The sequence below is a fragment of the Drosophila miranda genome, assembly GCF_003369915.1.
Source record: "Drosophila miranda strain MSH22 chromosome Y unlocalized genomic scaffold, D.miranda_PacBio2.1 Contig_Y2_pilon, whole genome shotgun sequence".
Lineage (NCBI taxonomy): Eukaryota > Metazoa > Arthropoda > Insecta > Diptera > Drosophilidae > Drosophila > Drosophila miranda.
In genome coordinates this window covers 5,212,000-5,224,954 of record NW_022881614.1, presented here as the reverse complement: position 1 = coordinate 5,224,954, position 12,955 = coordinate 5,212,000, and the positions used below count along the sequence as shown (strand labels likewise).

Below are 12,955 nucleotides of genomic sequence, written 5' to 3'. Positions count from 1 at the left end.
AGTGATCGCGATTTGAATTGAAAAGCGGGGTACAAAAGGCTCACATTTAACATTTAAATATATTTTTATATTTCGTATTTGGAGTTAGATTTAGTATAGTTTTGTGTAGGTCTAGACTATCAGCGAGCGGTTTATAAACAGTATCAACAAAAAACACACTTGTTAATAGAAGTACGATAAAAAAACAAAGAAACGTGATGTGATTGTGTTGCACCCTTCACAGCTGGAGAGTAGAGAGAAATGTTCGATCTAGCGATAGGAAATTGCTTATAGTTCTTAGAGTGTTGATCTTAGTTTATGGACTGTGAAGGGTATACGCAGTTTGCACACAGTTCCTTTGTAGGTTTCTTAGTAGTTATGTAGTTAAAGGTATTCGTATTCCATTAGCTGATCATCAGATTATTTGATCTATTGTTTTGCTTGATATTAATAGAATTTGGTTCATGTTTTCTCCATACCAGAGCCCAACGTAAAATGAAATTTTGAAACATCTATTATTGCCAAACACACGGAAGGAATACCCTTAGTAATTATCTAATATATATGTACTTTGTATTGATATTCGCCAGCGACTGATTTACGATAGAAATGTGCGCACAAATCCCTTGATGTCGGCGCGGCACAAGGGACAGTTGGCCACGCTGGGGGCGCACTGATTGCACGTCGCTGCAGTGAGAGATGGTTTGCGTTTGAGATAACAGCGCATATAGATAGGGGGGCATGGCATGACTTACCTAAGTGACCGCAGGGTAGGAACACCACCCCAACCTCCTCGTCCATACACACTTTACACAGACGGGAGCCCGCCTCGTCGAAGATGGCATGCAGCAGTTCATCCAGTGTTTCGAAAGCAGAGCCTGAACTGGAAAGCTTGCGTTGAATAGTGTTTCTCACCACTCCTCCGTCTATGCCCAGGGCGAGGGCTTCTTTGGCCGGGCTCTCGTCCATTAGGGCATTCAGCTCTCCAGCTGGAGCCGTTGCTATCTGGGATCCAGACGATGCCGCCATAGCCTCACCCACCTCACGCACAAAGGTTGGTCCCTTGGCCAGCAGCACAAACTGACATTTGGGCGACCATTTGGCGTGCTCGTGCCAGGGCTCGTCCTCCTTCTGCCAGGAGCGCAGACCAATGTTGCAGTGGAAGCAGCGAACCTGATCAGCGATCTTCTGATAAAAGAGACCTGCCTGGGCCAGTGGCTCGGGAGGCTGAATGTTCCCAATGGCCAGTCGGTGAAAGTGCGCAGTCGCGAGTCCACGCAGGCGAAGTTTGGAAGTTTTGGCTGGGTTGTGGGCTGAATTCCCAGCTCTTCTGGATTCTTTCCAGCGGCAAATTCGATAAGCGGTCCCATTTGGACACGCGGACAGTTGGGGAAGAAGCGTCGGTGCTCGTCGAAGGCGTTATCGTTTTTCTCCCACTTGGCTATAATGCCATTACACCATACGCACTTGACATGATCCAAACGATTTAGATAGTAAAAACCAGCCTTGGCCAGAGCCTGAGGCGTAACGTTAGGATTCTAGGGGGAAAAAGAGTGAGATTTATGCATTTCTAGAGGGTCGTCTATTTTTTCACTCACTGGCCAGTCCTTGAATGTCTCCAAGCGATTCGCTTCCAGGTGAAGATCAGGACAGGCACATGGGGAGGCAGTACCGCCGCTATCCACCATGGTGTTGCCTTCACTGTCGTTCTCCTGACTCAGCGTGATATTGCCGCAGTGACTGGGGGCCAGCACCATGGAGCAAATTGGGGAGCAGCGTCGATGTCTTTCGGCCACTTGATCCCCGTACTCCCACCTATCGATGCGCACATGACACCAGTTGCACTCGGCCTCCAGCCAATTCCCCGTGGCAAAGAAACCATTCGTCACCAAATCCTCGGCACTGACGGGGCCATTCAGAGGCCATTCCACAAATGTGGCTGTGCGTACGCTCTCCAGCTCCAGTCGAAGTTCCGTCATTGTTGACGCACAAAAGAGTCACTTCTATGAAATTCACTTTACAGTGATGTAATTTGACAGAATTTGAGGATTTCTTTGACAGAAAATCAAAACAAGAAAAAAGAAGAGAAAAGTAAACTTATTGATTGCCAGCTAGAGAATAGAGAACTATCGACATAACTATCGCATTCAGAGAGGCCTAAAAAGGGGACAGTTTTTGTCCTTGAATTAATACCAACAACTTCTCGGTATATTTCAGAGTTCGGTCCCATTGTTTTTAATGATACAGCTGTTTAGCAAAGAATAATGAACCAAAATTTATTGTTTATATTTCGTAAGTTTTTTGAACAATATTGAGAAAAGACAATAGAGTAACTTGCTTTTATAATTGCAGTTCTGTATATTTCGCGATCAAATGCTGAACTCTCTGGCCTTCTGAGTGCCCTGCAATACTTTGGGCTCTACGGCAATGGATGGGAGTCCCTGGGACAGTCTCGCGGTCAGTGCGAGTATACGTTTGAATCGTTTGCCCTGCTGGGTGATCGGCATACTTGCGCGCCAGACGATGAGCATATACTGCACCTGACTCAGCTGCCACCGCAGCGCAAGCCGCCCATCATGATTAAGTGCTTGCAGCCGGAGCCAGCGGCCGACAATGGCAACGGAACGGAGACTGTGCCCAAGCTGCTGTTATGAGGAGTGGCAAGGAGATTCTGAATCTGCTTAAGCCCATTGGCAATGCTACCAAGCGGCACGAGCACGGCAGCTGTGTGGTTGTCCACTTTTGCACGGCCACAAGCTTGGAGTGCTCCCGGGTGGCGCCCGTGATAAACCTTCTGCCTGTCTTCCACACAATCGTTTGACCGCTGCATTCTTTATGGTGGTTATCTCATGCGGTCGAACTCGGACGCCGTGCCTCGGAAACGAGCAATTAAGTCGCCCCTTAGTTCCTGCCAAACACCACCGCCATGATCACGGATGTACTGCCAGTACCATTCCCGCTCGTTTCCTGTAACCAGGTGAAGAAACCCTTCAGAACTTCATCCCACGGACAGCGGCATTGGGCTTGTAGGAATTCAATTCGGAACACAAAATCCTCGACTGTCATTTTGTTGCTGTCTCCGTCGAACGTCACGTCCCATTTTTCGACTCGGCCCCACCGTGGCCAAGGTCTATAACCCGGGGGATTTGGATGCGGATCTTCTCGAGGAATCCCACCAGCTCTCCTACTCTCGCCACGACCCTGAGCCGAGTGTCTGAGTGCTATCGGGTTTCGCCAATTTCGCGCTTGATGCCCACCCCGTTGATGCTGCTCACTGGGTGCGGTCGGTCCTACTCCTGAAGACGGTTCCGGACCAATACCACCTCGCCCCGAGCGAGACAAAAAAGGTTTTGGTGGCGGAATCGGCGCATCAGTCGTGCTAGACGGCTTCCTTTTCGGGATTGCTCCTCGATACTCCTGCTCGTGATGAACCTCCTCCCGCTGCGGTTCCTTCTGCTGCTGCAGCTGTCTAACCGGCTGGAGTACCTCGTTGAGTTGGTGTATCATCTCGATAAACCCCTTACGCAACTCTTCCTGCAACACCCGACTAATCGAGTCAGTCTTCGCTGCCCTGTGTGTCGCATGAGCCTGAGCCAACGATACGTTGACTGCTGATGCCAGTTCGGAAGCAAGCGTGGGTGTAGGATCGGACATTGGCCATTCTTCTGACCTGGCCTGGACCGGTGTTCTTGACAACCCACCCACAGCTCCAAGTTCCTCCCGATCTTGATCAAACATCGCCCCTGACACTTCTCCTATCTGGTCCACTTTTTTGTTTCCGCGTGATCGCGTATGATACTGTCGACTACCCCCTTCTTGTGGCATCTGCACCGAGCAACACCAATACTACAAAAAAAAGGGAAACTCCTAAACTAAGATAATATATATAAATAAAGAAATAAATACCCAAAGAAATAACTAGCAAGAATAAATAACACCACGCTTCGGACCAATAAATAATCCGATAAATAAATAAATTCCGATATAAATATTGCGCCAACTAGCGCCGTTAACGAGATATATGCAATTAAATATTTGAATACATAAATAAATAATAACATACATGTATGTATATTCGGTCGACACCTAAGACACTCAAACTTCAAACACATTCAACACAACACAAAACCTAACAACAAAAATTCCTAACAGTTCTTCTTCTTCTTACAAGATTCATTAAGAGGGGGACACGTGACTAGCCGGGACCAGTAACCGCTCCAGTTTCTGCGCTCCACTTGACAGTCGCCCTACGGATACAATTACGAACACCACCTTTGTGTGGCCTGTCATCTACTCTAGTCATCGCTCTAAGCGATGGCCGATAAACGAGAAGCCTCACGGTGCATGAGCTCACTTTGCTTGTGATTTGTTCCTGTCATCCATCATACCGATCTGCCATGACAACAGATGCATCGCGGGTTGTCTTTACGTCTCCCGGGCCACCTACTCCTCACCACCTCTCGGCAGACAGACAACAGGTTCAAAAACACGAAAGCGGCTTTGTTTTAAACAAACAGGTGCGAAACTACAATGAACATTTACCTACATGACTTACTCTAACTTATTCCAATATCACATTCCATCACAGATTTATTCGATATCACAGTCCACCAGGCAATGTGTCCGTCGCAAACTCCCAATCCATTTTTTTTGTTGAACGGCAGTGACTTACGTTCACTTGCGACATCGAATAGCGACAAAATGTTCAACTGTAATTCGTAAGTCCCTATCACATATTTTATATTTCCGTTAACTGCCTCCGTCTATGCATCCCTAGCATCAATCACCCCGCGCCATTAAGGACCAGCATTACGCTCACCTTAAGCCTGCAGCAGCGACTTCTGCCGGGACAGCTAAACTGCACTTCGCGAGCTGTCGTCTTCTCCACAAAATTTATTATTTTTTTTCATTCCCCGCATCTGCCTTTACCAGTCCGAGTGACATTTGTTGTAATACCACCCGAACCTGCGTCGGTCCAGATGCATGCGAATTCGAAAATAAATTGGGCGCCATTTGTTACACTTGGCTTGTTTCCCAGGGGGCAATGCCGGCTAGCTGTCGACCCCAGGGCTGGGTAGTTCCCTTTGCCCGCCAAATGTAGACATGTACTTCTCGGGACATCAAAACTAACAATAACCTAAAGACAAAGAAAATCATAAACAGACGGCTATCAAGTGGGTGAAGCTTGGGTGTTATCACTTCGCGCGCCGCCCTACCTGTGACCGAACACAACGTTCATTTTGGCCACCCAATGCTGGAACGGTAACGGCTGGCCTAATCCATGGCTTACGTCACGCGCCCTCCCTCTATTTTAATTTACTGCATCATGCTTCAGTATATATCCAAGCTTAATTATAAATTGACAATTTCATCTTTCTCATAAATAAATAGATATACTCCAAATTATCACTAACCAAAACGAAACACCAAAACGTTCGACACAAAGGCAAACACGGAAATAACTGCTGAAATTTCGTTCAACCAACAGGGATACCCTCACCCATAAGTAATGGAATATGTGTAGATGATCCAGTTTTACGGGAGTTCTTTTAACTCGGGCCCCTACGGAGACATAACCTACCAAGAGCTCTTGTTAAGGGTCCCGGGACATAAACAATAAACAAATTTTTATTTCTTTCTTATGTTTCTCTTTTTAAGTTCAAACGACGTGGGCGATCGCTGGCCGTGGCCGGTCAGCCCTAAATTTATATAGGTCCGTGTATACGTGTGCGCGTGTGTGTGTAAATAGGGTTTCGGGGTTTTTACGTGGTGACTGAGACCAAACGTGTGGCACGCACTGGAAGGCGATGCAACGATCGTGCGATGTGGCTAGAATCGCCCTGGCAGCTAAATCATCCTCTTTCACCCTCCCCCTTCACACGTCCCGCGCTTCTTGGCTCACACACGCGCAACTGGAACGAACTCACTCAGGTTCACGTTGGACAGTCTTCTTCTCTGCAGTCGACTTTCTCGAACTCCAGTGTTCCTCTCCAGGAAACATTCTGGCCCGGTTCTGTTTTCTATATTCCTTGACGGCTGTGAGTAAAATTTTCTGCATTACAACCTATTTTCTCGCCCCCTTTTTTCTGTACTCACTTCAAACTTTCTGTTTTAAGCACAAAATTTCAAATTTCGACGTTACTCTTCCGTCCACGCTCCACGATTTCCATAATCCAATCCACGTTTTCTAATATTTTCACTCCTATTTATCCCTTTTTCCCTTACTAATACATATAACTAATCCTATTCTATTTCTTATATACCCAGTGCGGCTCCAGATCCCCCCGATGTCCCCATACACCATCGAGCCTCCCTGGACTCAGACCTGGCCACCTATCGTTCAGGTGGGACTGGAACAAAGATTCATAATTTTTGTGGAGAGTATTTTAATGGCCACTGGTCGACAATGGGTTAGTTGTTCTATGTCCATGATCGGAGGTAAAATTCGTCGATTTTGAAATTCCGTTGATATATAAATAAAATAAATAAACTGCAATATTTCGTTGAAATAGCTCTAAAATAGAGACTGACTAGTTTCGGCATTCATTGGAGCCGAACGTGACAAGCTTTCCTTGATTCTATAGTCTCCTTTTCCCCAGGGTATGCCGAATTTACTCATTTCGGAAAAGCTCCTATCGATACCTAATTAAACCAATCAATAGCACATCGATAGTGATCGCGATTTGAATTGAAAAGCGGGGTACAAAAGGCTTACATTTAACATTTAAATATATTTTTTTATTTCGTATTTGGAGTTAGATTTAGTATAGTTTTGTGTAGGTCTAGACTATCAGCGAGCGGTTTATAAACAGTATCAACAAAAAACACACTTGTTAATAGAAGTACGATAACAAAACAAAGAAACGTGATGCGATTGTGTTGCACCTTTCACAGCTGGAGAGTAGAGAGAAATGTTCGATCTAGCGATAGGAAATTGCTTATAGTTCTCAGAGTGTTGATCTTAGTTTATGGACTGTGAAGGGTATACGTTCCTTTGTAGGTTTCTTAGTAGTTATGTAGTTAAAGGTATTCGTATTCCATTAGCTGATCAACAGATTATTTGATCTATTGTTTTGCTTGATATTAATAGAATTTGGTTCATGTTTTCTCTATATCAGATCCCGGGGTAATCAGAGCCCAACGTAAAATGAAATTTTGAAACATCTGTTATTGCCAAACACACGGAAGGAATACCCTTAGTAATTATCTAATATATATGTACTTTGTATTGATATTCGCCAGCGGCTGATTTACGATAGAAATGTGCGCACAAATCCCTTGATGTCGGCGCGTCACAAGGGACAGTGGGCCACGCTGGGGGCGCACTGATTGCACGTCGCTGCAGTGAGAGAGGGTTTGCCACCTCACCACCACTCCCCCCCAACCTCCTCGTCCAAACACACTTTACACAGACGGGCGTCCTTCAGCTGACGGTTCTCCTCCTCTAATGAAATGTTGCCATTTGGCGGTGCCACAGACATTCTCTGTATCTGATCCGAGATGGTCGCCTCGGGGACGACAGCCGGCTCTGCCTTGTTCTGCATGGAATCGGAGGATACTGCCGCTTTGCTGGTGGTTGCCTGACAGCAATCAAGGGGCGGTGCAGTCGGCTCTGTTGGCTCCCGCACCTCGAGGGCTGTTTCACAGCCCGCCTCGTCGAAGATGGCATGCAGCAGTTCATCCAGTGTTTCGAAAGCAGAGCCTGAACTGGAAAGCTTGCGTTGAATAGTGTTTCTCACCACTCCTCCGTCTATGCCCAGGGCGAGGGCTTCTTTGGCCGGGCTCTCGTCCATTAGGGCATTCAGCTCTCCAGCTGGAGCCGTTGCTATCTGGGATCCAGACGAAGCCGCCATAGCCTCACCCACCTCACGCACAAAGGTTGGTCCCTTGGCCAGCAGCACAAACTGACATTTGGGCGACCATTTGGCGTGCTCGTGCCAGGGCTCGTCCTCCTTCTGCCAGGAGCGCAGACCAATGTTGCAGTGGAAGCAGCGAACCTGATCAGCGATCTTCTGATAAAAGAGACCTGCCTGGGCCAGTGGCTCGGGAGGCTGAATGTTCCCAATGGGCCAGTCGGTGAACGTGCGCAGTCGCGAGTCCACGCAGGCGAAGTTTGGAAGTTTTGGCTGGGTTGTGGGCTGAATTCCCAGCTCTTCTAGATTCTTTCCAGCGGCAAATTCGATAAGCGGTCCCATTTGGACACGCGGACAGTTGGGGAAGAAGCGTCGGTGCTCGTCGAAGGCGTTATCGTTTTTCTCCCACTTGGCTATAATGCCATTACACCATACGCACTTGACATGATCCAAACGATTTAGATAGTAAAAACCAGCCTTGGCCAGAGCCTGAGGCGTAACGTTAGGATTCTAGGGGGAAAAAGAGTGAGATTTATGCATTTCTAGAGGGTCGAGTCTATTTTTTCACTCACTGGCCAGTCCTTGAATGTCTCCAAGCGATTCGCTTCCAGGTGAAGATCAGGACAGGCACATGGGGAGGCAGTACCGCCGCTATCCACCATGGTGTTGCCTTCGCTGTCGTTCTCCTGACTCAGCGTGATATTGCCGCAGTGACTGGGGGCCAGCACCATGGAGCAAATTGGGGAGCAGCGTCGATGTCTTTCGGCCACTTGATCCCCGTACTCCCACCTATCGATGCGCACATGACACCAGTTGCACTCGGCCTCCAGCCAATTCCCCGTGGCAAAGAAACCATTCGTCACCAAATCCTCGGCACTGACGGCCATTCCACAAATGTGGCTGTGCGTACGCTCTCCAGCTCCAGTCGAAGTTCCGTCATTGTTGACGCACAAAAGAGTCACTTCTATGAAATTCACTTTACAGTGATGTAATTTGACAGAATTTGAGGATTTCTTTGACAGAAAATCAAAACAAGAAAAAAGAAGAGAAAAGTAAACTTATTGATTGCCAGCTAGAGAATAGAGAACTATCGACATAACTAACATAACTAGAGGCCTAGCTCTCCTACTCTCGCCACGACCCTGACCCGAGTGTCTGAGTGCTATCGGGTTTCGCCAATTTCGCGCTTGATGCACACCCCGTTGATGCTGCTCACTGGATGCGGTCGGTCCTACTCCTGAAGACGGTTCCGGACCAATACCACCTCGCCCCGAGCGAGCCAAAAAAGGTTTTGGTGGCGGAATCGGCGCATCAGTCGTGATAGACGGCTTCCTTTTCGGGATTGCTCCTCGATACTCCTGCTCGTGGTGAACCTCCTCCCGCTGCGGTTCCTTCTGCTGCTGCAACTGTCAAACCGGCTGGAGTACCTCGTTGAGTTGGTGTATCATCTCGATAAACCCCTTACGCAACTCTTCCTGCAACACCCGACTAATCGAGTCAGTCTTCGCTGCCCTGTGTGTCGCATGAGCCTGAGCCAACGATACGTTGACTGCTGATGCCAGTTCGGAAGCAAGCGTGGGTGTAGGATCGGACATTGGCCATTCTTCTGACCTGGCCTGGACCGGTGTTCTTGACAACCGACCCACAGCTCCAAGTTCCTCCCGATCTTGATCAAACATCGCCCCTGACACTTCTCCTATCTGGTCCACTGTTTTGTTTCCGCGTGATCGCGTATGATACTGTCGACTACCCCCTTCTTGTGGCATCTGCACCGAGCAACACCAATACTACAAAAAAAAGGGAAACTCCTAAACTAAGATAATATATATAAATAAAGAAATAAATACCCAAAAAAATAACTAGCAAGAATAAATAACACCACGCTTCGGACCAATAAATAATCCGATAAATAAATAAATTCCGATATAAATATTGCGCCAACTAGCGCCGTTAACGAGATATATGCAATTAAATATTTGAATACATAAATAAATAATAACATACATGTATGTATATTCGGTCGACACCTAAGACACTCAAACTTCAAACACATTCAACACAACACAAAACCTAACAACAAAAATTCCTAACAGTTCTTCTTCTTCTTACAAGATTCATTAAGAGGGGGACACGTGACTAGCCGGGACCAGTAACCGCTCCAGTTTCTGCGCTCCACTTGACAGTCGCCCTACGGATATCCTACAATTACGAACACCACCTTTGTGTGGCCTGTCATCTACTCTAGTCATCGCTCTAAGCGATGGCCGATAAACGAGAAGCCTCACTGTGCATGAGCTCATTTTGCTTGTGATTTGTTCCTGTCATCCATCATACCGATCTGCCATGACAACAGATGCATCGCGGGTTGTCTTTACGTCTCCCGGGCCACCTACTCCTCACCACCTCTCGGCAGACAGACAACAGGTTCAAAAACACGAAAGCGGCTTTGTTTTAAACAAGCAGGTGCGAAACTACAATGAACATTTACCTACATGACTTACTCTAACTTATTCCAATATCACATTTCATCACAGATTTATTCGATATCACAGTCCACCAGGCAATGTGTCCGTCGCAAACCCCAATCCATTTTTTTTGTTGAACGGCAGTGACTTACGTTCACTTGCGACATCGAATAGCGACAAAATGATCAACTGTAATTCGTAAGTCCCTATCACATATTTTATATTTCCGTTAACTGCCTCCGTCTATCCATCCCTAGCATCAATCACCCCGCGCCATTAAGGACCAGCTTTACGCTCACCTTAAGCCTGCAGCAGCGACTTCTGCCGGGACAGCTAAACTGCACTTCGCGAGCTGTCGTCTTCTCCACAAAATTTATTATTTTTTTTCATTCCCCGCATCTGCCTTTACCAGCGCAAGTGACATTTGTTGTAATACCACCCGAACCTGCGTCGGTCCAGATGCATGCGAATTCGAAAATATATTGGGCGCCATTTGTTACACTTGGCTTGTTTCCCAGGGGGCAATGCCGACTAGCTGTCGACCCCAGGGCTGGGTAGTTCCCCTTGCCCGCCAAATGTAGACAAAAAGGGAGACATACTACTTCTCGGGACATCAAAACTAACAACAACCTAAAGACAAGGAAAATCATAAACAGACGGCTATCAAGTGGGTGAAGCTTGGGTGTTATCACTTCGCGCGCCGCCCTACCTGTGACCGAACACAACGTTCATTTTGGCCACCCAATGCTGGAACGGTAACGGCTGGCCTAATCCATGGCTTACGTCACGCGCCCTCCCTCTATTTTAATTTACTGCATCATGCTTCAGTATATATCCAAGCTTAATTATAAATTGACAATTTCATCTTTCTCATAAATAAATAGATATACTCCAAATTATCACTAACCAAAACGAAACACCAAAACGTTCGACACAAAGGCAAACACGGAAATAACTGCTGAAATTTCGTTCAACCAACAGGGATACCCTCACCCATAAGTAATGGAATATGTGTAGATGAGTGGATCCAGTTTTACGGGAGTTCATTTAACTCGGGCCCCTACAGAGACTTAACCTACCAAGAGCTCTTGTTAAGGGTCCCGGGACATAAACAATAAACAATATTTTTCCACAAATCGTTCGACCAAATACGGTGGACTGATGGGATCCCCGCGTCACCCACTAAGGGTTAATCTTCTGGAACTGAACAGCTGCTCGCAGATTTAGGTTCGTGAAAGGTGTTGGTGTTTTTACATATGTACATATTTAGTTCAATGGCCAAGATTTTACGTTAAACGGTTTAAGCTAATACTTAATACTAAATAAAGGACAACACACGGAACAAAATAACATTTAATGTGGAACGATGTTTGGAGTGCGGATTATGTTTCTCTTTTTAAGTTCAAACGACGTGGGCGATCGCTGGCCGTGGCCGGTCAGCCCTAAATTTATATAGGTCCGTGTATACGTGTGCGCGTGTGTGTGTGTAAATAGGGTTTCGGGGTTTTTACGTGGTGACTGAGACCAAACGTGTGGCACGCACTGGAAGGCGATGCAACGACCGTGCGATGTGGCTAGAATCGCCCTGGCAGCTAAATCGTCCTCTTTCACCCTCCCCCTTCACACGTCCCGCGCTTCTTGGCTCACACACGCGCAACTGGAACGAACTCACTCAGGTTCACGTTGGACAGTCTTCTTCTCTGCAGTCGACTTTCTCGAACTCCAGTGTTCCTCTCCAGGAAACATTCTGGCCCGGTTCTGGTGGCTATATTCCTTGCCGGCTGTGAGTAAAATTTTCTGCATTACAACCTATTTTCTCGCCCCCTTTTTTCTGTACTCACTTCAAACTTTCTGTTTTAAGCACAAAATTTCAAATTTCGACGTTACTCTTCCGTCTACGCTCCACGATTTCCATAATCCAATCCACGTTTTCTAATATTTTCACTCCTATTTATCCCTTTTTCCCTTACTAATACATATAACTAATCCTATTCTATTTCTTATATCCCCAGTGCGGCTCCAGCTCCCCCCGATGTCCCATATACCATCGAGCCTCCCTGGACTTCCGCTAGATGGCGCGTCGCCCTCAGCCCTGGCCACCTATCGTTCAGGTGGGACTAGAACACCACCACGAGTATGTCGTCAGTCCCAGGAGGGACAACATACGCGTGGGCATGCCCACCGGATTCCGGAACACTATTGAGCACACGCCGGCGTGCCCTGCCTTCTTCTGCCGCGCCCAACGTAGGCCACACCCACACCTCACTACATTCTCAGGTCTTTGGCGTGGTACACTCCTATGGGACGGCCGTTAATGTCCTCCAGAGCATACGCGTTCTCTCCTACTGGCTTCACTACCCGGCATCGGATGAATTTGCGCGCGAACTTGGCATTAAAGCCTTTGCCGAAGTCACTAAGGACAAAATTTCGGCGGAATACCTCTTGTCGCGGCATCGCGTAGAACCCCCGAGCTCGCTGGTTGTACCTTACCCTACTACGCTCGTATGCCTGATGTAAACTAGCGCGAATCCTCTCTTGGATGAGTTGTCGCTTGTCCTGACCCTCCAGCAGCGATATGTCATGCTCGCCGATTGACCGAAGTCGCTTTGCCAGCTTGTAGCATGACCCATGCAAATACATTTGCTGCACGAAGACTGC

The 12,955-nt window shown here is 47.2% G+C and overlaps 1 protein-coding gene and 2 pseudogenes across 1 annotated transcript; 1 reads left to right on the top strand and 2 right to left on the bottom strand.

Annotated features, from left to right (window-relative positions):
- Positions 1–222: 222 nt before the first annotated feature.
- Positions 223–2,070, bottom strand: LOC117193614 (annotated as a pseudogene).
- A 98-nt stretch (positions 2,071–2,168) lies between these two features.
- LOC117193613 lies at positions 2,169–2,808 on the top strand (annotated as a pseudogene).
- Positions 2,809–7,045: 4,237 nt separating this feature from the next.
- On the bottom strand, positions 7,046–8,880 carry LOC117193611 (death-associated inhibitor of apoptosis 2-like). The gene is made up of 2 exons (XM_033398353.1): positions 8,405–8,880; positions 7,046–8,342 (listed from the first exon to the last, which is right to left on the bottom strand). Exons 1-2 carry the CDS (start codon positions 8,717–8,719, stop codon positions 7,344–7,346), a joined length of 1,314 nt encoding a protein of 437 aa, XP_033254244.1. The 5' UTR covers positions 8,720–8,880; the 3' UTR covers positions 7,046–7,343.
- Between the last annotated feature and the right edge of the window lie 4,075 nt (positions 8,881–12,955).

Excerpts from the sequence above, each read along its gene's own strand:
- LOC117193611 (XM_033398353.1), bottom strand. The coding sequence starts at position 8,719 with ATGGCCGTCAGTGCCGAGGATTTGGTGACGAATGGTTTCTTTGCCACG. Across the intron at positions 8,343-8,404 it reads AGACATTCAAGGACTGGCCA|AATCCTAACGTTACGCCTCA; the intron begins GTGAGTGAAAAA and ends TTTTCCCCCTAG.